At 44.3% G+C, this 25581-nt stretch overlaps 1 protein-coding gene and 1 long non-coding RNA gene across 2 annotated transcripts in view; one reads left to right on the forward strand and one right to left on the reverse strand.

The window, feature by feature from the left end:
- LOC142814021 (uncharacterized) overlaps positions 1-16850 on the forward strand; it is a 49799-nt gene extending 32949 nt beyond the window's left edge. Inside the window, exon 2 of the long non-coding RNA XR_012894776.1 lies at positions 16667-16850. This is a non-coding gene — a long non-coding RNA (uncharacterized LOC142814021). The remainder of the gene's footprint in view (positions 1-16666) is intronic.
- Positions 16851-21023: 4173 nt separating this feature from the next.
- LOC119172377 (uncharacterized) overlaps positions 21024-25581 on the reverse strand; it is a 240533-nt gene continuing 235975 nt past the window's right edge. The window contains exons 7-8 of the mRNA XM_037423443.2: positions 24304-24687; positions 21024-21603 (exon numbers count right to left, since the gene is read on the reverse strand). Coding sequence (XP_037279340.1) covers positions 21476-21603; positions 24304-24687 — 512 coding nt within the window. The 3' untranslated portion in view covers positions 21024-21475. The remainder of the gene's footprint in view (positions 21604-24303; positions 24688-25581) is intronic.

Genomic DNA, 25581 nt, shown 5'->3' on the forward strand with positions numbered 1-25581 from the left:
GTTCGTCCTCGTTCTTCGGTTCTGCAGGTATAGCGTTATAACTATTGCATCAACTAAGCTAGTTCTCATTGTTCATATGTAACATTATTAATTTTATTGATCGTAAGTTTTACCAGAGCGAGATTCTGCTCGCTTCTCTGAAAATTTGAGTGCAATCGTGTTACACCAACGGCCACGTTCCTACTTGGTATTTCGGCTGGTCGATAATATCACCTAAGGTGCACTGCTGCTGTTATAGCACAACTTTGATCACTTTCCGTGAAAACGACAGTTGAATAGGCGTTTGCGTAAAACGTGTTTCTCTGATCACGCACTCACCATTAGCTAGTACAGCTACCCCAAGCGTTCATTTAATCCGTTTATGTAGACATTAGTCATTGGATGGAAATGTACCACCCAGCTTCAATAAACGTGCACCCTAGTCACACCTGCTATAGTTGCCGAAGACAAAAAGGCCTTTCTGAAGGTTTTTTTTTTATCAGTCTACATTCAACGTTCGACTACTTCTGTAAGGACACGGTTGATTTTCGTGTTATACCGATTCCTATGACGGAGAGACCACCCATGTGTTTTCCAGCCTCAAAATAACTAGCGTGAAGTAGACATTGTTGCAAGAGCACTATAGCTGCGGCGGCACTTCTTTCACAGCGGCCCATCCACATCCTCCCTTGGTCATTTCCGCTTCCGCTTTCCTCCACCATCCTTTCACCAAGATCGCGAACAGGATGATCGAGTAAGAATCCACTTCCTGCTTCGAAACTCACAGTATCTTCTCGCTAAACCGAGGTATTCTCACTTTTACTCTTTTTGTTAAGCGTGTGTGGCTTAGAATTGCCGTGTTGGGGAAGGAAGTCGATCAATTAGAAATACAGAAAGTTTACACAGTTGTCCGCAAGCTGCAGTGCAGCACAGATCCTGCCATGCCAACTGTGTGCACATCCATAACACTCCTCCAACATCCTTCCGAACTGAACTCGCTTTTGCTTTTCACTCTCCGTTAGACATTTTTTCAGCCCTTCTTTTCTGGCACATTAGGTTGTTTATCTTCCGCAGTCCTCTCTAGCCTTGACCACCTTCTCTCTTGAAGTTCGGAATTCAACTCTTTTCCTCCTCTTTAGGTGCTTCTCTGTCTGTTTTATGTGTACTTAGAATACAACATACTTATCCGGGCTTCACTTCTGTGGTTTGCAACCGTCGACTACGCCTCATTTGTCGTAGTACCTGTCAAGTAAAAACTCCACGCCATTCGTATGTATAGCTATTGTTTTATTTTTGCTGTGGAGATAGGTGAAATGAAGTCCACAGAACTGTCGAACCTACACTGCGCTGCTCCTTTGTTTTACTGAACACACATTACGCTAACATTACCATGATTTACCTGCGTTTCAATGCTTCTTCAGAGATCGCTTGCCTTTCTTGGGGAGAGGGGAGGCAAAAAAGAGACAATACTGATTGAACCACTACTCACAGCCATTTGACCTTAGATTTTTTGCCTGTAATGGGCAGCTATTTAGATCACTCGATAATTCTTCTAGCATCAACATAAACTAAGAGGTAGCATGAATTGGGGAAGTCTGAAAGGGCTTGGCACGAAGCTGTCAGTGTTTAATGATTAGAAGTAGGGTTAAGTATACTGGTAGAGTGATAACAAGCACTAGCAATGTCCCGACTCGTAATGTTTAACGGGTGGTTGCACTGCAATGTTGCGTTTACAATTTAATATATACGGTAATAGTTTCCTTCCAATATTAGCTAGAAGACAAAGGTTAAAGAACTAACAAACTCAGGAGATGGCTATAAGTGCCGCCTTTGATTAGCCCTCACTGAACTGTTTTATATAATACGTCATGCGTAAGATGGCTTCATCAGAGCGCAGAAATTGATAATAGAGAAATACTCTTCTCTGTATTGTTCTGCGTTATTTTATTTGAGACTTTCAATCGACAAACAGCAAATATGTTCTATTTTGAATGGTTCGTGCCTTTCGCTGATTTTCTTTTTCGCAAACTTCGTCGTGTTAAAGTACCGCAAAAGGTTTGTATGCCATTTAATATTAAAGAATGAACAAAGAAGAGAAAGAGGAATAAACGTTAGTTTCACGAAATGGTATCCTGCTGCAAGACCCACGTCTACCCTAGGTGAGAAGCTCTCCTCATTCCAGGAACTATCTGGCCTTCGCAGCATTCTTGATTCTAGTGATGAGACGTTGTTGTAGGTCCAGATGCTTCGAGGTGAGCTTGAAAAACAAAACAAAAAAGGGCCCTCGTCTACATTACCCGTAGTGTGAAATCTCGAGTGTGGCTGGTGAGTAGCAGGCCAGAAAAGGGATTCAGGCTGATCTCCCGGCTTTTCTGCCACAATAAACATTCGTCTATCCTTCGAGTGTGGCTGTTAAGGTGTTTTTATTTAATGACATATCAGACAAATGTTTTAAGAGATACATTCATGCATGCATGTTCGGTGACAAGAATCGCATTGTAATAATGTATGCATTCGCGGTACGAATGGTATAGTGTCGACTCGGTGGGGGTATTTTGATACTGCTTTGTCCGCATGTGAATGGTTCGATACTGGTGCTGACGCCTCTTAAACTGCAGCTCGTTTAGCCACAGTAGCTTGTAAAGCATCTCTACCTGCTTCGTCACTAACTTTGAGAAAGAACTGGTTGCGACTATTTTAAGTTATTGTTATAGCAACGCCTTGAGTATCGTGGTAGGCGCGGACAACGTTTTGCCTGTCACAGTACCTTGGTGTGTGGTCACACTTCACAGCAGTGGCCACAGATAGGCTTCCGCTCAAGCTTAACTTTGTGTATAGTCACGTTATACCAGTGGACTCGCTCATCGCAAACTTTACTCATGAAGAAATTGGTGAACGAACGATGGCTCTCCTCCATTGCACCGCTTCTCAGGGGCCACAGACACTCCTACGCTGAGGCAGCGATATGTTTGCTCAGCCACCACTCTTCTCTTCCGCTTTCCTCCGTGTGCTTCCAGCGTATCTTCTTCCGATTTCTTCCTCTCCCTCGCTTTGCTGTCATACTCATTCATTTTCCGCAGACCCACGTGGTCGCTATCCTTCATCGTTATCATTTAAAATGAACTGTTTTGTTCCGGTTACTCAGTGCGTGAGCGCGCAATGAATATGCTGCACAGGGAGAATCATGCCAGGAGGCGACGACAGCACACAACAGTATACGACAGCCTTCCCCTAAAGTGTTTCGCACTTTAAATGCAGTCCGCGTACCGAAAATCCTAAGAAAATGTGTTTCTTGTTTACGACGAAAATTAGCTTACATTGTACAACAAGAAATGAAAAGGAGGCTGTACTGAGCCTATACTTATCCGTATCGACCCAACCTAATAGGACAGTCGCTTTTCCAACCACATGACTTAGAGGGACACACTGCGTACCTGATCAGTGGCAGCATCAGCTACACTAGATGTTTGGTCACATAAAAATATTTTTTCCATGCATCTTATCATTGTGTTAATCTTTACCAGAAGTTCTTTAAGAGAAAGAGAGAAGGCCGCGAATCGCACTAGGAAACAGCTCGGAAGGAATTTGTTTTTAATCCACAGAGAATAAATATTGTCACCTTCCGATTCCTTGTCACAGGAGACGCACTTAGACGGTGGGTAAATGCAAATAGTATCGCGCACGTTGTTGCAAGTGCGCTGTAAAAAGCCCCTTCTCGTGAACATAAATTGCAAGTCTCCCATCATAGGGCTACCTCAAAATTTTATGATCCTCTGGGTACGCGAAGCCCCGCAATACGGCTTTTGGTTTCTGAAACATTGACACTGAGTTTCTCGCGCACGCGCCTAAAGGCCACATACAACCAATCGAGCCACTCACGGTAGGAAACTATGTGCACGGACGTCGGTCTCTCGGGAAACCTGGCGTGACTCGAGGTGCCTTGCAGGCTATTTCGCATCACCGTTGCTTGCATCATTGTCTCTTACCTGTAGTGGCGAAAGGGAAGCATAAGGCCAAAGGGTCAATTTCAGGGTGCCTAGATGGATAAACACCGCCCATACTTCCCTGTCTTGCCACCTGACACCGCCCCTTTTAACACCTTTTTTACGCCCTTTTGCACGTGCAGTCATTTCATAACCGCACAGGAACAAAGTTTTTAGACGTTATACTTTCAGGATGATGAAGTGTTGAATGAGCCGTCATCGTTATGGAACAAACTTGCTTTACAATTAAATCAGACCTTACACGTACGTTGCTTACATAAAGAGGCGAGGGAAGTAATTTTCTGCAGGCTGGAACTTTTAACTGTGTCATATCGTCAGATATTGCCGCCAGATATCGTCAGATACCGTCAGATATCGTCAGATATAGCAGAGGGTGCTAAGAATCTCTGGATCCGGGCAGGCCGCCATTGGAACCTGAACTTGGCAACGTTTAACGCTAGAACCTTATCTAGTGAGGGAAGTCTAGCTGTACTGTTCGAGGAACTAGAGGGTGTTAAATGGGATATAATAGGGCTCAGTGAGGTTAGGAGGACAGATGAGGCCTATACGGTGCTACAGAATGGGCATGTCCTTTGCTATCGGGGCTTGGCTGACAGAAGAGAACTGCGAGTGGGGTTCCTAATTCACAGAAACATAGCTGGCGACATAGAGGAATACTATAGCAATAATGAAAGGGTGGTAGGTATCGTAATTAAACTGAATAAGAGATACAAGATGAAGGTCGTACAGGCCTACGCGCCTACATCCAGCCATGCTGACGCTTCAGTTGAAAGCTTCTATGAAGACGTGGAATCGGCAATGAGTAAGGTAAAAACACAGTATACAATACTGATGGGAGACTTTAATGCAAAGGTAGGGAAGAAGCAGGCAGGAGACCAGGCAGTAGGAGATTATGGCATCGGTACTAAAAACGCCAGAGGAGAGCGACTAGTAGAATTCGCAGAACGCAATAATTTACGGATTTTGAATACCTTCTACCGAAAACGAGGAAACCGCAAGTGGACATGGAGGAGCCCTAATGGCGAAAATAAGAACGAAATAGACTTCATAATGAGTGCACACCCAGGCATCGTGCAGGATGTGGAAGTGGTTGGCAAGGTACGATGCAGTGACCATAGAATGGTTCGGTCTCGAATTCACCTAAATTTGAGGAAGGAACGACAGAAACTGATACGCAAAAAGCCAATCATTGAGCTAGCACTGAGAAGGAAAGTACAGGAATTCAGAGTCTCGCTTCAGAACAGGTACTCGGCTCTTAGTGAGGAAACTAACCTTAACATAGATACATTGAATGATAATCTGACGAGTATCCTTACGGAGTGTGCGGTGGAAGTTGGAGGCAGGGTAGTTAGACCGGACACTGGCAAGCTTTCCCAGGAAACAAAGAATCTCATTAGGAAGCGTCAAATCATGAAAGTCTCAAGTACAACAGACAAAATAGAACTGGCAGAGCTTTCGAAGTTGATTAATAGGCGTAAGGTATCCGATGTAAGAAGGTATAACATGGAGAGAATTGAACACGCTCTGAAAAACGGAGGAAGCGTCAAAGCAGTGAAGAGGAAACTTGGAATAGGCAAAAGTCGGATGTATGCACTAAGGGACAAAGAAGGCAAAATAACTACCAATATGGATAGGATAGTTTAAATAGCGGAGGAGTTTTACAGAGATCTGTATAGTAGCCGGAACAACCACGACTTTAATACTATAAGAACTAGCAGTAACACAGATGACACCCCACCAGTAATGATAGAAGAAGTCAGAAAAGCTTTCGAGAGCATGCGAAGAGGCAAAGCTGCTGGTGAGGATCAGGTAACATCAGATCTCCTGAAAGATGGAGGACAAATTGTGTTAGAAAAACTAGCCACCCTGTTTACGAGGTGTCTCCTGACGGGAAGGGCACCAGAGTCTTCGAAGAACGCTAACATCATCTTAATACATAAGAAAGGAGATGACAAGGACTTGAATAATTACAGGCTGATCAGGTTTCTCTCTGTAGTATACAAGCTATTTACAAAGGTAATTGCTAACAGAGTAAAGAAAACATTAGAATTCAATCAACCAAAGGAACAAGCAGGATTTCGAACAGGCTACTCAACAATCGACCACGTTCATACTATCAATCAGGTAATAGAGAAATGCTCAGAATATAACCAACCACTTTACATAGCCTTCATAGATTACGAAAAGGCGTTTGTTTCAGTAGAAATATCAGCCGTCATGCAGACACTGCGGAATCAGGGTGTCGATGAGGTATATATAAACATCCTGGAAGAAATCTACAGGGGATCAACTGCTACCATAGTGCTTCATAAAGAAAGCAACAGAATACCAATCAAAAAGGGTGTAAGGCAGGGGGAATTTCCACAGTGCTATTTACCGCATGCTTACAGGAAGTTTTCAGAAGCCTTGAATGGGAACAGTTAGGGATAAGAGTTAATGGAGAGTACCTTAGTAACCTGCGCTTCGCCGATGACATTGCATTGCTGAGTAACTCTGGGGACGAGTTGCAACACATGATTACGGAGTTAGACAAGGAGAGCAGAAAGGAGGGTCTTAAAATGAATCTGCAGAAAACGAAAGTAATGTACAACAACCTCCGAAAAGAGCAGCACTTCGAGATAGGTAATAGTGCACTTCAATTTGTAAAAGACTATGTCTACTTAGGGCAGGTAATAACTGCGGAGCCGAACCACGAGATTGAAGTAACTAGAAGAATAAGAATGGGGTGGAGCACATTTGGCAAGCACTCTCAATTATGACAGGTAGATTGCCACTATCCCTCAAGAGGAAGGTATATAACAGCTGTATGTTGCCGGTACTTAGCTACGGAGCAGAAGCCTGGAGACTTACAAAGAGGGTTCAGCTTAAGTTGAGGACGACGCAGCGAGCAATGGAAAGAAAAATGATAGGTGTAACCTTGAGAGACAAGAAGAGAGCAGGGTAGATCAGGGAACAAACGGGGGTTAAGGATAACATAGCCGAAATCAAAAAGAGGAAATGGACATGGGTCGGGCATGTAGCGCATAGACAGGATAACTGCTGGTCATTAAGGGTAACTAACTGGATTCCAAGAGAAGGCAAGTGGGTTAGGGGGAGACAGAAGGTTAGGTGGGCAGATGAGATTAGGAAGTTTGCGGGTATAAATTGGCAGCAGCAAGCACAGGACCGGGTTAACTGGCGGAACATTGGAGAGGCCTTTGTCCTGCAGTGAACGTAGTCGGGTTGATGATGGTGATGGTGATGGATCGTCAGATATGCCTGTCAACTATGAGAATTACTGCGTTGAGCAAGTGTTTAAATATATGTGGCGATTCCTCAAGGATATTAATTGCGAAGTTACGCTGCCGTGAACGAAAGCTAATATTTAAATGTAGTGTAGCTCTGTTCAGCGAGTGCATAATCATAAAGCTGTCCTGATTCCAACGATTACTGAACGTGGTGCGTCGTTTCCAATGGGCCAAAACTTTTGGGTTTGCCTTAAACTTCGCCCCTCTGCGGTGGTCTAGTGGCTAAGATACTCGACTTCTGACCCGCAGTTCGCGGAATCAAATCCCGGCTGCGGCTACTGAATTTCCGATAGAGGCGGAAATGTTGTAGACCCGTGTGGTCAGATTTGGTGCACGTTAAAGAACCCCAGGTGGTCGAAATTTCCGGAGCCCTCCACTACGGCGTCTCTCGTAATCATATCGTGGTTTTCGGACGTTAAACCCCAAAAATCAAATCAATTAAATTGCTTTAAACTTCAACTTACTGCAAGCCCGAGTTCGTCTAAAAATAGTGAAAGTGCTAGTAATAACTAACGCGAAAAAATATTTTACCCAGACATAATGGCATACGTACGAGAGTCAATACCAAGCATTTCTACCAAAGCAATGTCCTAAAATGTATGAATGCAACGCTAATACAGTTGTATTTACAGGTAAAACATAGCACTCCACGTGTGAGTATCACTTTGTCTTGTTTTCTCCACAGCATGTTGGGGGGGGGGGGGGTCATTGTAAATTACAGAAAAGTTAAAACTGAGCCCCGTAACTGTTTGCATCTGAGTGCGACAACTGAACTGTGGCTCACGAGGGAAGGGGATAAGGAGGGATTAAAGGATTAAAGGATAAGGAGGGATAAGGAGGGGAAAGGAGGGATTGAAACGAGGATTAAAAAGGAGGGATTAAAACAAAAAAAGTACTCAAGGTCACAAAGCGCGCGTGACGTTTTTCTGTGGCCCTACCATCCCTCCCTGCTTAGCTTCCAGCGCTTTCGCCAGAACGAGAGACTCGCTCGCTGGATTCCGTGCCGACCGGTTATGCCCTCGCGATCTCCGACGACAGCGCAGCTCTGGCCGACTGGGTTCGTCCTACGCCACCTCCTGCCGCCGGTCCTCTTCGACGACGACAGCGTAGCTCTTGCTGACTGGATTAGCCCTACGCCATCTCCTGTTGCCGTCAAGAGCTCTCACCAGTGGTGCCACGTCCTCAGACTCATGTGACCGTGTTTGATCTTTCCTACCTTCTCTTTACTTCCGCCGTCCATCGCTGTCCCTGCATCTCTCTCTCTCTCTCTCTCTCTCTCTCTCTCTCTATATATATATATATATATATATATATATATATATATATATATATATATATATATATATATATATATATATATATATATACATATATATATATGTGCCTTTAATCCTATCTTTCAAGCCCTCCTTACCCCCATTCCTTGTGAGCTACTGTTGAGGTGTCACACCAGATGCAGACAGTTACGGGGCTCACATTTCTTTTTTCTTCCCTTTTATAACCACATAAGTAAAAGAACGAGTGAATAGAGAATGCAATTGCAGCATGCGACGAATCTTTGTAACTCCACTCGCACGGGACTGATTTTTAAAGTTTTTGCGACGTTGAGTTTGCAAGGCAATGTTTTTCACGTAACCATGGAATGAATTCACTGCAAGAGCTGCTGGGTGCAGCTCTTCCAGTGAATTCATTCCGTGGTTACGTGAAAAAGTGTTTCAGAGCCCTTTTTTGTTCGCATTAGATATCGCCGCTACTCGTTTAGGTGGTGGTTCCGGTAGTTCTGGCTTCTTAATGTTTTAAGTGAAAAATGATGAGATTGAATGGCACAAACAAAGCATAATGTTGTGATTTCCAGTTTTAATCGTAGTTTTGGAATGTTTAGATTTTTCCGTGATGGAGCAATTTTAGTGGACATGGATTTCATAAGTTGCATGATTGATTGATATGCGGGGTTTAACTTCCTGAAATGGCCATACAATTATGAGAGGTGCCGAAGTGGAGGACTCCGAAAATTTCAACCACGTGGCGCTGTTTTCACGTGCAGCCAAAGTTGAGCACACGGGCCAACGGCACTTTCACCTCCTTCAAGAATGCAGCCGCCACAGCTGGTATTCCACCCCGCCACATGCGCGTCAACAGCCGAGTACTTTAGACACTAGACCGCCGTGGCGGGGCATTCGTACGTCGCAAGCGATAAGGGTAGATGGGACCGGAGTACACAGAGTTTTCTGTGAGGCGCCGCCAACGTTCGCTGCGCCTGAAAGCAAACTTTCAGTGAGTGAAGCATTTTCTTGCTGTTTTGGCTGCATGATCATATGCCATGCTAACTGAAACAAACTCTCCAGTTAGCTCTAAATGAGCGCTTTATACCTTAATACTACGTCAGGTGCTGGAGCATTGTCGCAAGTGGAGGAGACGGTGTCAAGTGTCGGTTAACATTATCCACTTCACCGCTATTTCTCACGCGTGTCTCGCAACACAGCGGTGTATGCGCAGGATGAGACCAGTGCATAACCGCAAGAAGGGTGAAAACAAGCAAGATGTCTTGACGCATTGACTTACACGAGAAATTTTCTAAACATGATGAAAGATGCCCCAGGCGTCTGAACGAGCTGTTCTAAAGGCTAAACGCTTAGTTTATGCATCTAGTTTCAATCTTGTTCAGAAAACTTCACTATAATGTAACATTATTGTTCACCTGTTCTTCCATGCAACTATGGCGTGATGATTCAGACATTTATCTAGCTTTGTCGCCAGCGGCACAGTGTTCAAATCAGGCTGTCAGAACATCACTGCTTTTTTATTTCTTTTATTCGCTCAAAACTCCACTTCAGTACTACCATCTCTTCCTTCTGTCACCGCTTGTTCTTTGAATTCTTCTTTCGCAGTGGTGCCACAGGCGCACTTGCCGCACCACTATATCTACAGGTGGTGTTATCAACCACCGTTGACTCGAGTTTGAGTGAACGAACGATATACCCAAGCTTACAGTTACATAAATAGCGTAATGAATTACTATAGTTTGCTTGCGCAGTTTGGCGAAATTATGTATGTAAAATATTTTTCGCGTAACCCTGGAACTCTGAGAAAAGCTGACACTCAGTGTGTGCGTCAAATGCAGATGAAACGTACCCTTTCAAGAAGTCATGGGAATGACCGCCAGAGTGGTCTAGTGGTTACCGGGGCTCGGTATAGAGGACCCGCAGGTCGCGGGACAGAATTCTAGCTGCATATTCGATGGATGCGCTAATGCTTGAGGCCCGTGTGCTTAAACTTAGGTACACGTTACAAAACACCAAATGGTCAAAATTTGTAGACTTGCACCCAACGGCTTCTCTCATAAATATTTGGGTCGTTAAACCCCACATATCAATCAAATCTCTCATAAACATATGGTAGTTTTGGGACGCTAAATTCTAAGAATCCCTATATATTACAAGTTTGTGGAACGCATCTCTTCGTCTAGGCCTCTTAACATGCGACGTGTGTTCGGCTGCTTTGGTGAAGCGGTTCACCAAACTTTTCATGAAGGTGATTCAGCAAAAGTACTTGCCGTTTCATACGATTTGATTCCGCCATGACACTCAGTGTTAGCCCTTCTTCTTACTCCACGGCTTCCGCGAATTCTGCGAAAAGAGATGACCTTTTTAAACACTTCCTATACTATAGACGTGAAGTACAGTCCTGGTCAAACGTTTCTTTGCCAAGCTTTCATAAAAGTACATTGGATAGTGGCCTGAAGACTTTCGGCCTTCACTGTACTTATCTGTACTTACAAGCGCTGAACTCAAAAGCCTAATTTAGGTTTGCACCGTTCAAACTCATGTCATCATCAAATGCACTGTTCTCAACTTGTTCGTAGCGTCATCAGATATTGACCATGTGTAATATCTCCTCATAATTGAGTCGACTCGACATGATGTAATAGAGGTCTTCCAAGACAAGGTTTTAAATGAGAAGCAATGAAAATTTTGCCTGCTATAGTTTGGAGGTCAAAATGGTTTCAGGAAAGGAGCGCAATACAAGTGCAAACAACAAATATTTACGAACACAGTATGCCTCGCACTGTTACCGTTTGTTTTTTGGTATGCATATTATGATGAGTGGAATTTTATTTTTTCTTCTTTTCTTTCCGGCCGTCATCCTCATATAAGGTTGCACGGCTGGCTTGTCCTTGATCTATAGCATCCAAAGGTATATCTAGTTCAAGGCGGGACAACATGAACGACACATAACAGGCATAAACGGCGGCAACTTTCAACACCTGATGTTTGTTTAATACAATAATAATGAAAACTAGCAGACAAGAAACAGAAGATAAAAGAAATGCAAGGATCGAGACGTCTTGAGGGCTAGTTGGTTCATTACTTTACAGGAAAAAATTGCGCTAGTAAAGAAAAGAAACCACAAAGAAAGAACACTTAAACAGATTTACACTCGACCTGCTTAAGTGTTCCTTCTTGGTGGTGTCTTTTCTTTATTAGTTTATTATCACAACTTTTCCTTTTAAATGCATGAATGTTGACCATTCTAAAAGGACCTGTATGCTACCCTACATCCCCTATACTTTTCTTAGCGTCATTGTCTGTAAGTTTTTTTTAATACTGTGTCTAAAAAAATGAACGCTTAAACGTCTTCTTTCCAACAATTAATGTTTCAAGTTGGCGCTTTTGTGTTGGCTGTCTCTCACTTTGAACATCTCGTATGTGCTGTACGTTGAAGCCATGCCCATGTGGACGTTTTCACACCAATTCTAATAGGCAGTCAAATAGACGTGTATCGGCTTTTGCCAACTTACCTGCTATCGTGCGTGCGCGTCCTGTGAAATGCGCACACAAACGCCAAAAATAAAAATCTAGCTACACTAAATAGAGCACATACTACCAAATACTTGTTTAATTCACAAGGGTCACACCTTTGTTGATTTCTTGCTTTACGCGTCGTCGACAAAAGGTGCACGCCGACGTACGTCACAGTACAGTCATTCCACGAAATAAATAAAATAAGCGGTAACATTACGTCACTTCTTCAAGAATGAGAGCCCTGCCAACGTAATGAGTCACGTAAACCACCTGGCCGCTCTTGCAGTCGTCGTCCTGTCCTTGACAGGTACGCATTCGTACGTTGCGATACTGCACATGCTTTATGCGCGAAGCAACACGCATATTGAGTCTACACAGCGACACGTGACTACTAAATATGTTCACTCACTCGCGACACGTACGTTTGCAGATTATACCGGTGCTTCCAACAAGACACGTAGTGATATGTCTTTACTAGCGTCGGTGCGGGTGGTTGCAGTGAAGAATTTGCGAGGACTTCGTTCGCCATTAACCCGCGCTCCTCGGCTGAAGGGACTCTTGAAGCTGATGCGATGCGTTAAGTGGCTGTCCTCTTCCTGCCTCCCATGCGACTAGCTCGCAATGCTTGGCTCTCTTCGCTTTCTAGAAGTATCGATGCCCACGGAAACAACACGCGAAACAAGTCAAGCGCGCGAATAGCACCGACTCGCCGCGTTCCCACAGAGCATGGAGACAGGATCTTTCTTCAATAATCGCTATGACGCCATTGTCATTCGATACTCCAGCACCACTTTGGTCAAAAGAGCACATGTCTTCCGCCACTCTGTACACACAGAGCGGCAGTTGCGGCTTCCTTCTGTGGGGTGCCGTGAGCCGACTGGGATAGCTTCGCCAACTTTTCCTCTGTTTTTGTATATTTCATCTGATCGGTGTCTCTGCGCAAAAAAATAAAAAAAGACAGAGTCACCGCTTGACGGAACGCGTTTGTAAGGAAGATGAGGAGTAAAGGAGTGAACTCCAAGCGTGAAGTTAAGCTGCGCGTTGACGCCTATTACACTTGGATGCCACAAATTTATAAAGTTACTCCGCTGTCGACTAAGGGGCCTTTTTGTCGAAGCCAGGTGACGTAGCATAAACTACGAAGGCACTTTTTCTTTTCAAAAGTAGCCTCTGCACAGCCGCACTTTCTGCGATGCATGAAAAATAGAAACCAAGGAAATCTTTCACACTTAGCAGTGAACATGTGGATACTGATGACTGCATTAATAACTCTCGTGCTCGCACACATGACTTGACAGCTGGTGTTGGCATTGATCTGCAGATTTACGAAGATAAGGTGGTAGCAGATGCCGCTAGCGACTCGAAAACCGTTGCTTTATTTGCTGTCTTGTTGCTCTGCCCCACATCAGCCGCTACGTCATCCCATTAGGTGCCACGACATCGCATTGATAAAAAAATTATCGCATCAGGCATTCAGCTCTTTTCAGCACCACTACATGGCGCTGTCCTTCGAGCACGAATCTTTTACGTAAGATTTACTAGATTCAAGAAACGATACAAACGGCTTAGTGACATTTTATCATTATGGGGATGAGGATGGAATGGGGCAATAAAATTGCCCGCAGCTTCCCTCGGGGGAACACTGAGGAGGATGCGGACCATATAATTGGTTAACAGGGTGTTAAAGTGCGACTTACTTGGGTCGATGGCTAAATTGGTTAAGGTGGTTGTGAAATGGGGTGTTAAATTGCGACTTACTTGGGTCGATGGCTAAATTGGTTAACGTGGTTGTAGGAGGGGGTGTTAAATGAGTGAACACGTACACACGTATGCGAAAGGGCGGCGCTGGTCGAAGGGACGTCGATCATTGTGTTTGTGGATTCGTTGGAATTCATTTCACCGCGACCTTGGACGTTGACGCGCCGTACAAACCAACCGACGAGCGGCAACTGAGCGAGCGAGCGCCGACCTTGAGTATATATACAGCACGACGGCGCATGCACTGTCAGCTGTTGAATGTTCTCGAAGCGCGACGCCACATGCGCGTCCACTGGAGAATCAGGAGAATTGTAGATGTCGAACGCGGTGTGTAGAGGAGGAAGGGTGCACAGATGGTGGAGGAGTGAAGCGCGCGCGGTGTGTAGAGGAGGAAGGGATGCACAGATGGTGGAAGAGTGGGCGACGGCGCGACGGCGCATGCGCGCGCGTCAGCTGTCGAATGTTCGAGAAGCGGTGCGGACGGCGCACTACAACGCGCGAGTATAAGATGCTCCGCATCTAAAAAATGAGGGAATGGGGAAGTGAGTTCATTGCGTTTTCACTAAAGCAGCTATGTCACTCTTGTCGCCACACACACACACACACACACACACACACACACACACACACACACACACACACACACACACACACACACACACACACACACACACACACACACACACACATATATATATATATATATATATATATATATATATATATATATATATGTGTGTGTGTGTGTGTGTGTGTGTGTGTGTGTGTGTGTGTGTGTGAGCTGGGTGCCGCAAATAAGTGTCATCGTGGGGCAATTCCTTAAATAAAAAAAATCGCTAAGCACAGCTTGACACAGCGAAGCACGGACTGGTCGCGGTCACTGGGCATGCTGTTTTTTTTTTTTTTGCTGTCTTTTTGTCTTTTACATTTACTCATTTTTCTCTCATTCCTTCTGTTTAGTCGCCCCGCCGTGGTGGTCTAGTGGCTAAGGTACTCGGCTACTGACCCGCAGGTTGCGGGTTCGAATCCCGGCTGCGGCGGCTGCATTTTCGATGGAGGCGGCATTGTTGTAGGCCCGTGTGCTCAGATTTGGGTGCACGTTAAAGAACCCCAGGTGGTCGAAATTTCCGTAGCCCTCCACTACGGAGTCTCTCATAATCATATGGTGGTTTTGGGACGTTAAACCCCACATATCAATCAATCCTTCTCTTTAGTTTTCTTTCTTGGCTATATCTGTATGACTTCCTCTATATTTGTTGCTTGCTTCCTCTAGACATCTCTCTCAATCTATTTTTAGGAGCGAAGCTTCTAAGACTTGCACGACATCGGTTGACGCCGTTGTTGTCGTACCTTACCGTCGGAACAACACAGATGTTTACATATACCGGAGACAGTGCACATAGCGCTCATGCGGTTTAAAATAGACCGCACCTTGTCCGTCCAACTGTCCATGCATCAGTCCGTCCATTCGTTCGTCAGTCCGTGCGTTTCCACCCATCTGTTCATCTGTCCGTCCATTCATTCGTCCGTTCATGCGTGCGCCCATCCATTCGGGCGGTTGTCCGTTCATCGTCTTTTATACGAGTAGGAGAATTCAAAGTCGAAATTATGGATCTTGGTACCTAGCTTCACTCCATCATCAGGGTTCACTTTGTGGATCAGCTGGTAATCTTTTCTATCTCTTCCTGCATTTCTTTATCTCTGTTTCTCTCGTTGTCAACCTGTATGTGCTGCGCCTTACTTTTTTGTCTTTCTTTCCTCCTCACCCTCCTATCCTTTTTTTTTACCCTTGCGTTACAATACTATGGAGGGCTATAGGCTACGTTCTGTAAGCGTACCTGGACAGCCAAGAGTGTGATTTGCTGTCAATGTGTATATTTTATTTGTGCCACAAAGCCGTAATGACAAAAAGGATGCTTGAATAGTTAAAAGGTTCAGGCGCCCGCCCGCTCTCGCCTTCGCATCGCTGGTACGCGGGTTTGAGTCTCACTGCTTCATGAAAAAATTTTTCCTTCGAAAGTTTTGCTCTTTCTTTAGATGTAGAGGACAAATAGGAAGAAGTATCATTACCCCCCCCCCCCTTTTGAGAATAGTTCTATTAGTTTGAATGCCTGGTCACAAAGGACTGCTCCTAAACGAAATCGCCGATGCTTTAGCGAAGTCATTAATAAGTGGGCCAATTTTACCGCATTTTCTAATATCGGACTATGTGACGGCTGCGCGATTTCGCAGGAGTAACATCACGCAAAGCTTTGCAGGTACAGCGCTTACAAAATTATTCCACGCAATATCACCACTTATGATATTCCTGGCGCTGATCATTTTCTGAAAGACGTAAACTAGAAGTGGCAATTACGAGGCTGCGTTGCCGGGTGCTTAAACGAAGTTTCTACCAACACAGGCCTGGTCTGGCTTTTTCTTCAATGTGTGCTCTGTAGGGCCAGCTGGAAATTGTAGGTCGTTTCTTTTTTAGGTGTAGGCGATTCACTACAGTCATTTACATGCTATTGGAGTGAATTCGTTCATGCCCGTGATTCTGTCTTTTGGAACCTCTATTTCTTTGTTCACCAGTGCGAATGTTTGCGTGGCTGCGCCGAATTATTTGAATTGAACGAAAATACCAACAAAAATAATCTGTGTTATTACCCTCCTGTGTTGACACATGCACAACATTTATTTTCTTCATTTAGGTTTTTTTGAAAATTTTGGGTGTTAATGTAATTTATTTTCTATTTCTAATAAAAAAGACTTCTATTTTGTATCATTAAGGAAGCATCAAAGTTTTATTGTAAAATGTGTAATGTCTTTTTTTATTCTAACACTTCCATTTTTCTAGAACTCTCCAACAGTTTATCCATAATACCACTCGAGTCCTGGCCAATCCACCACAGGTGGTATGAGCCAGAATAGAAGGTGAACAAGAAGAAGAACTCTGTGTCACAAGGGCAAGAAGAACAACAAGAACAAGACATTTTATCCTGAGTTAAAAGAGCTTCGCTATTAAAACTGGCTTGGCTATGCGTCTGTGCTCAAGGTTTTCACTTTCATGTGCTTACGTGGTCATCTACATCAGTTAAGTGCCGACATTGCCCCGATTCCGCAGCCAGTTTCATAAGAAAGCAGGTCAATACCTTAGATCATAAACCACATTAGTTATTTGGTTCTTTCACAAGTTCATGTTTGTTTGGGAGTGTATTCGTAAAGAGTGTTCACTGGTTTTGAGACACACGTGTCGTCTGCCTAGAACAGGGGCCGTCAGCCTGCACCCACAGGACAATATTATGAGGCACCCCGACACTGCATCAAAACCCTTGTTATTCAGAGCAGTGCAAACTAACAGATAAACACGTTCCGACTGAATGGTGAACACTTTCACCGCCTTTAGCATCTTTTGGTGAGCAATCTTGTTGCACGCTTATTCGCGAGAGTGCTAAGAATGTTCACGAAAAGTTTTATTAGAGGAGTGTTTTTTGCGTCTAATTTGTGCTTCAACTTTGTGAAATTCGTTCTGCAGATCAGCATAGGGCCTATTTCAGTTTTGTGTATGGTTATTATCAATTCACCTACTTTTTTTTTCTTTCCCTACAAAGAAGAGCGGCGTCGTAGTTCGGCTGATGTAGTTTCCGGGTGGTTACCGCGAAAATGAAGTCACTAGTTCACGAGGCTTTGTGAATTGAAAGTGAAATTTGAAAGTGAAATTATTGAATGAAAGTGAAATTATTATAAATGTCGCAACTAAATGTGACGAAACAACGTTAGTTTTGCTGTGTTCATCTTCTTTTCCATTATTCTGTTTTGTTGTGTTGTTCACGATGACATTAGCGCTTTCATAGACCACCTTTCTGCTCCATGACTCCCGAGCTTTTCGACCAAACTAATCGCCTAACACTTCATAGGCTCCATGAATCAAAATATGAGCAGGTAATTGTTAAAAAAAACTGTAGATTCAATACTTTTCACGCCATCCAGCGATCAAGAAACGAATTAATTTTCGCTTTTCAGGTTGCACGCAACCGTCAACTTCAGGAAGCAACGAGCGTGTTTTCGTTTGCTGTTTTCATTGCAGGTGATGTGGCAGAAAAAATGCTTTCTGATTTCTCTTGAACGAACTTGGGATTCTTTCCGAGGTAACTCGGGCAGCGAGCACTCCAGAGTTGTCGTCCCTTACTTTATTTGCCGAAGATTTGCCCAAACTCTGCGTTTGTGATAGGGCATCAACATTAAACCGGTTTGTCAGCAAAACCGGCTATCCGGTTATTCGATTAATCAGTTATTCGATTTCGAAAACAGCATAGCCGGATTGACCGGATATTCTGTTGGTTATTCGGTTAACAATACCATAATATTCGGATAACCGAATAGCAGGATTTTCACATTGTAATGCTAGGATAAATATTCGTTTTTCTTAGATTCTCGTGTTTGTAGGAAACATTGCATCTATTTGTACAAGTCCGATATGTGCTTTTATAGACGTTCTCTGATTGTTCATTTCTCTTAATGTGGGGACATTAGTAAGTCACTAGTGATAATGCTTCTTGAAAAGTAGCTGGTGATTACCCATTCACAAAGTTTCTATTAATTATGAATAACCTCAGGGTGTGAAAGTGCATGCACAGTTAAGATACGAGAAGTCTTCGCATGGGGCATTAGTGATTACGTCAGTAATGAACGAATGAGCTGCGCATGTTGTGTGAGTGCGCATGCAATAGCACTTAAATTTCGAAAAAGCTCTCAGCAAGACTACGTATTCGTTTCCTAATATTCGAATAACCGGGTGTGCGTTCATTCAAACCAGATAAGCAGGATTCCCATTTCTCTGAATACGGATGACCAGATAACCGGATTTCAAGGCCAGATTTGCTTTTCACTGGTCTAACCAGATAGCCGGTTCGGCGGATACTACTTGCAAGACCTAGTTTGTGACCGTAGTTCTGCAACTGGTATAGATGAAAACAATATTTGATGTATACTTTTTCAGTTTACATCTAGCTTGAAATAGAAGGTGTGATAAAGATAAACCTGCAAGAAAGGCATGACTGTCTTTAAGACAGCACAAGGAAAGGATGCGCAGCAGAAGCCGCTTTGTTTCTGTCGCGCATCCTTTTCCTGTACCTTACGGTTTCATGAATGGTGCGTAATCATGCAAAGCTAAAGGAATCACGTTAAATAAATAGCTGCTAAAACCATAAAAGATCGTATGTCGTCCATGGTTGTTAGCGGTATTGATTCAACAAGGCTAAGGCTCTGAGTGACAGAACAAAGTGCTTAAATGTCTACTAGCGGTGTCCACTACACGTAATGCTTTCAAACTAAAGAAATACTAAGCTTATCGCGTAAGCTATTAAATGACAACTTATTGACGAGCTATCTGAGGGGCCGCACGCCTTCACACTTGTGGTATAGTCCTTTTTTCACGACGTCAGGATCGATATGTCCACAACCACCATTTATTCGGGAGTAATTAGCCGACTAAAATAAATACCGCCCTTTTGAATAGCATATGAAAGTTGCCTTACTCATTCTGTAATACTTGCTCTAGAACAATCAGACTACAGTTGGCTGCTAGGTAAGCGAACTTTGGCGCTAGCATTGTAGTTTTACTCTCTTCTAAATGTCACCGACGATTAGTTTTTTTTTTTTTGCACTTGAAAACTAAAAATACGCCTATGTACGCCTGTCTAAGAACGTTTCTTTTCGTATATGTGTACCTCCCCCACGGGTGCGATTGATTAAACGTTTTTCATTGACATCAGTTGGTAAAAAATCTCTCGCACAAGAGCACGTTAATTATGTCACGTTTGTAACCATGCAATTATCCAAACATTGTAATCAACATTTAACAACTAGCAGTACCAGCTACTTGCACACGTGTGTTGGCCCTTGCCATTCGATTACACGTATTTTCACATATGAGCTATGAAAGTTCAAATTCTTTAACAAAACTTGCAATAACAGTTGAAACAACCATACCTGTTCTGAAAGTCCTATTACATTCGGTGATTCATCAGAGTGAGTGCAACTGGCACACTGGATACCAGACCAAAAACACAATAGCGACACCTTCCCGCACCCGAACGTTTTATTGCGTCAAAATTTGTCTCAGACACTTGCCTTGATATCTACGTGGTGCTTTCAGATGAAATGTCATGCATCCACGTGTCCGATGAACTTTCTTTATTCACACACTCTGCAACAAGCTTGAAGCATTCGCACATCATCGGCTGCGCGTTGGAAGGTGTAACATGCCTTCCGATCAGGCACAGCCTACGTACCGTGCGTGGGCTCGAAGGTGTGCCGTTTCTCTTTTATTTACAATATTTATAGAGTAGCTGCACCCGTGGCTCTAGAACAGAATGCTCTGTAGAACCGAAAAAATATATTTATATATCTTAAACTTCGGTAATGTTTCGTCAAACATTTGAGACGTGCCTAAAGAACGCACCTAACGATACTGCATTTTGCTTGCCCCATTTTACACGGGCTGCATCTTCAGGTGGGTTTGGCTGTGCCACATGAGGGAACGATTTCAGGAAACGAGGCATCGGCTATTTATCTGTCAGTTATCGGGAAACTCTTGTTGAGTGCTCGTAACGCCGCTCATTCTCCAACAATTCGCATTGTTCGGCTCAAGAAGACATGTCCCCTAGGTTTAGCTGTGCAATAAAAAAATCTAATGTTTTTAACACCCATACCACAAGTCTTACCCTCGTATTCACTAACGCTCCTCGACTCGACTTTCACCCTTCACTTCACAGAGTCGAGCAGTGCGCCACTACTCGGTTGAAAATGACGCTGCGCTACTCAAGAATCGCAGCAGATTATCCTTGATATGCAGTGACTTGCCATTTATAGAGATGGCGTTCCCGTCAGCTTTCTCAAGTGAAGGTGAAGCGTTGAGTGAAGGAACGTTCTAGAATACGCGGGTTAGCTTTCTAGCTCTCTTGAGAAACTCACTTCTGAATACGGTATAACTTTTGTTACAAAGAGACAACCAGTGTGCAACAGTTTGAGTCTTATTAAGACGCTTTCTGAAGCCACGCGAGCATCACCGTGAATTGGCGAATGCATGCAAAGGCAGGTGTTATATGAAGACACCCTTATGCATACGTGAGCACACATATGCCAACTCCGGACAAAATGTCTTGCTGCATTAAAGAGCTCTCGAGTAATTACCAGCAGAGGGTGGGTCAGTGTGTGTCGTTTTGTCGAGATTAAGCCTACGTATGTGAAGCCTGTACAAAGCTGAAACCCTACTGACGAGGCAGCCCGTATTTCTAAGCTCGCGGTAGTCGAAAAAAAAAACGTCACATTATTGGGGAAAACAAGAGTTATAAGCGGCTTGTGCGGTGAAGTCGCGTGGGACTCGGTAAGAAGGTGCGGGACGCCAAAGCAGCTGGTGCAGCTGATGACGTTGTGGAGATTGTCTTTGAGGTGACTTTTCAATTCATCATTTTCTAATTGAAGAACACAGTGGAGCTTCTCCTTCGCAAGCAAAGAAGTTGGCGCCTGTGGCTAGGCGCGTTCTGTCCAGAGCTTGCACTGTGTCCACTTTGCATGTCCGAGGAATAGCGAGGCCTTCTTTTGGTTTTTTTAGATTCCGAGGTCGGCACAAGGCAGGACACTAGGAAGTCACATATAGGCCTTATCACAAATGCGTCCTTGTCAACACTGAAGATAACTGTGCCACTGGAACCGGGAGCAGTGGTAAGGTGAAGGCGACCAAGAGTACCACGAAGGCTGCTGGCGCTGTTAAAGTGGTAGAGGCGTCCCGCACTGTAATTTAAGAAACATATTGGATGAGAGACAGAAAGAGAGTGCTTTGTGATAAATCCTAAAGATCGTTTAGCGCTATGGCTTAGGAGAAATTACAAAAAAAGTTGAGATGAAAAAATTGAACCTTGTCTTTATTAAACGTCATGTCACACACACTAGCACACATAAACTAATCTTTTCTATTTGCCATTCAAGCAACGTAAACGTCAACGCTGCTGTGCTGATTCGCACTGTATCCCTAAAAACTGTCATTTTTATTGCAGTTTCTCTTTCTCGCGTGATTTCCTTGTCTTCCAGTGGTTTCGGTGATATTTTGGAATCAGGAAAATTGTGAAACTTCTCCAAAGCAAGCCTTTTTAGTATGCCATCTGTGACTTTGATCGCAGAAGAGCTTCATTAGTTGATTGACACTTAGTGTTTGTCATGAAGCAACATGGAAAGACGAGCCAGTTGATGATGGTTCCTTCATACATATTATAGGCATTGTGACGGCAAGGACAAGAGAAACAACGACACGGTCACTTAGTCACAACTAAGAGTTCTACCGTTTGAAGATATAATGTGTACCTGGACTATACCCCACCACTCACACATCCACACCATGAAAAAAAAATCGCCCGAATCTACATGTTACACTGTAAATGTCGTTGAAAGACGATAGTCTTGCGTCTGGAGAGAGTGAACAAAACGTTTTATTCGATGTTCTGCGCAAGAAAATTGGTGAATGGTATTCTGAAGGTGCTGCGTTAGAGTGCCTCGCGTGTGTAGAGGAGGCGAACAAGCGCATCTAGGCACGTGAGATACAAGCGCCATCTGGCAGTTATCTTCGAAATAGAAGGCGTGCGTGACCACGGAGAAATATGTGCGCCAGTCTTGGAGGTGATAAGGTGTAGAATTCAAAGCGACGGGCAGGTGCCACCACCGTGTCGTCGTAGCAAGGCGTTGGAAACACCTTGTTGAGCATCGCGTTGCTCTGTCAGCGCAGCGCGATTAACGCTACAGTCCCTAGAGTTACTTGTGTGTGCCTCTTCTAGTATAAAGGCAGACGTACAAAACATTTACTTGTTGCTATAGCGCCTCAGATATGCGCAATATGTTCTTTTTTTTAATTGACGATCACACTACTATGAGCGCTAATCCTTGAGCAATATTGGTGGGCGCTGCGGACGGGGTTGGCAGTTTAGTGTCGTTTGAAGTATCATTAGGACGAACAAACAGACAAGTGTACACAGACAGACAGACCAAAATTTTTCCGTCGAAGGTCCCCAAGAAAGACTATCGTATTAAAAAAAAAACAGATGAACGAATACTCGGGCGCCCTTTCCCTCGCCGTGGCAGCAAAAAGCGCTTCGCATGGACACTCGGCGCAGGACGTGCACAGTGCGTTACTGGTCTTCCCTGCAAGGAAGACTGGTGCTCCTGTGAGCATATGTTCCCGCAACGGCCTGTCTAGCCAACGTACACATGTCCACAAGTCAGGGGGATACAATACGCGACGTTCGACCGACAAGGCAAAAACAAATCTATATCTGTGGTTAATAGTGCAACCACGTGTGTCAAGGCTGTTGTCGACCGTCGAATATAGCATACTGAGCTTGCTAATGGTGGAACCACCGCTTTGAGCACAACTTTTTGAGCTGCCTTCTTCAGCTGATGTGACAGCCCAGGTATGGCATGACTGCCCCTTTGTTGCTTTGATCCAGATTCTGGCTGCCGACACTAATGTTTTTATCAGCTTAGTAAGGCGCTCGTATGCTCACTTGTATCGCTGCGGCAGGAAAGGCTCATTTTTTAGACGATCTATTTGTGCAATGATGCTCCTCGGAACGAAATGTTGACATGGTCTATTGACAGCTGATATATGCATGCCTGTCATGTATAATGTGATTTCCCAGTTATCATTACATGCACCTGCTAACACTAACACATGCATGCCACTGCAGGTATGCCCCATGTGACATTTACCAAGTTAATGAGACGACCATGATGGTTTCACCGCGTAGGCTGTGTTCCAGCTGAATGAATTAACTTGACCGCACCATGCCCCTTTACTAAAATTCTGCTTGCCTTACGTAGGGCGAAGGGCGTTTCTTCTTCCCAAAAACATTCTCACGAGGGGGTCGACCCTCGGCTACCTCACGCATGCTGCAAAAGAGTTCATACGCCAGTCTCTGTAGGGCGAGACACATCGGCGCAGACTACAACGGTATTGTTGAGTGATGAGAACATTGGTCATGTTTACTTGGGTGATATGCCATGTGGCTGTAAAGCATGTGACGTTTCCCCAAACAAAAACGAATGTGACAAGGTGATCCTACGTCCACTATCAGCCACACAGAAAACTCGCGACGTGGCGAATAGCGTAGCGCTTTCTTACGCATCGAGGCAAGTGGCCACTACACATAGCTTTAGCCTGATGCCATTAGGAACCTTTTTACGGAGAAGAAGGATTCACCAACACCACCTCCAAGTAATAAATGCATGCCAAGATATACACGTTTGTAGGCTCTTCATTTACGCCATGACGTGTTATTCATCAGACAGGCATGTCTTGCCTTCTACATTTTTGTATATACGAAAAATTCTTGAACAGGTAAAATGACCACAAAGGCATGACGAAACAAAAGAGGTCTCAAAAGCCCTTGTGGTTTGCCACGACTGCTCTTAAAAAAAAAAAAAAGACGTGTGCTCTATCCTTGCCTCGGCTCGTGTTCTCGCTGATATGGAGTCCTGACTTCTGGTGGCGGCCTCCCCCGGAGGAAGAGCCAAATACGAGCTCCTCGTTGCTCATGGTGTAGACTCGCGAGATGGTGGCGGTGCACTTGAGCTTCATGTTGCCGCCCCGGAAGTGGTCCTCGGTGAGCACGAAGCGCAGGCCGAGCGAGGCCGTCTCCAGGCCGTCGGCGTGCAGCGTGGTCGAGTACTCGGTCGTCCCGTCGGCGCCGACCACGGCCACGTCGTTCACGAACCAGCGCAGCGTGGCGGCGGGCTTGGACTTGGCCGAGGTGCAGTTGACGCTCACGGTGTCGCCGATGCGGTACTGCGCCTGGCCGCCCGTGATGCGCGGGCCCTCGGTCGGAAGTACTGCACGTGTTGTAGAAACAGCAGCATGCATACATCTAGATTACGTAGAATAAGGGCTACTGAAAGGGGCTTCATTAGTATAGTTTCTTTTTCATTGTTTGTGAAGGAATCTGAATATTGGGGTGAAGGAAAGGACGAATGAGGTGTACTGAGACATGTCAATCGTAACGAAGGCGGAATGGACATTGGAGGTGGCGTTTGTATTACACGTAATAAGCTGTGCACCACTCGTTAGTTATGTGAAACTTGCAAGTTAGTTTTTCATTCGCGTATTTGTAAAAATCACAACGGATTTACACAAAGTACTTCACAAAGGAGCGAGCAGTGTGCTGTTAATATCTACATTTCCTTGTTTGTTTTCGCTATCTCCATTTTTCTGTGTGTGTGCGCACGTGTGAGTGTGCATGTGTGTATGTGCGTGTGCACCTGCGTCTGTGTGTGCGTATGTGCATGTGCGTGTATGTGTGCGTTTGCTTAAGATGTCATTTAACCATGAACAATCACACTTTGACTAAAGCAAGATTTAAGAACCTTGATGTCATCATCTTTTTTTGTGGGAACATCAAAGTCACTTCGACGCGTGTATTTTCTTCTAAGTTTGTTAAAGTTTTGGTAATCCTGCTGTCAGAAAACACACCCAAGGCAGCATCACGCAAGCTTCTCCTGGCAAGTGCGTTCGGCACACTAATAAAATCTAGGAATATAAGCTCCGAAACATCACAGAGCTCAGCTTTTGCAGAAAAAATTTCCTTCAAAAGGGAGTACATGCACCCACCGCTTTGTGGATCTAGAAACAGTACTGATGCACATTTGCAGCTTGGTGAAAATGCATAATGGTCCAACATGAATCACTAGCGATGCTTTAGTGGTTACAACACTCGGCTGCTGAACGGA

The sequence above is a fragment of the Rhipicephalus microplus genome, chromosome 4, assembly GCF_043290135.1.
Source record: "Rhipicephalus microplus isolate Deutch F79 chromosome 4, USDA_Rmic, whole genome shotgun sequence".
NCBI classification, from domain to species: Eukaryota; Metazoa; Arthropoda; class Arachnida; order Ixodida; family Ixodidae; genus Rhipicephalus; species Rhipicephalus microplus.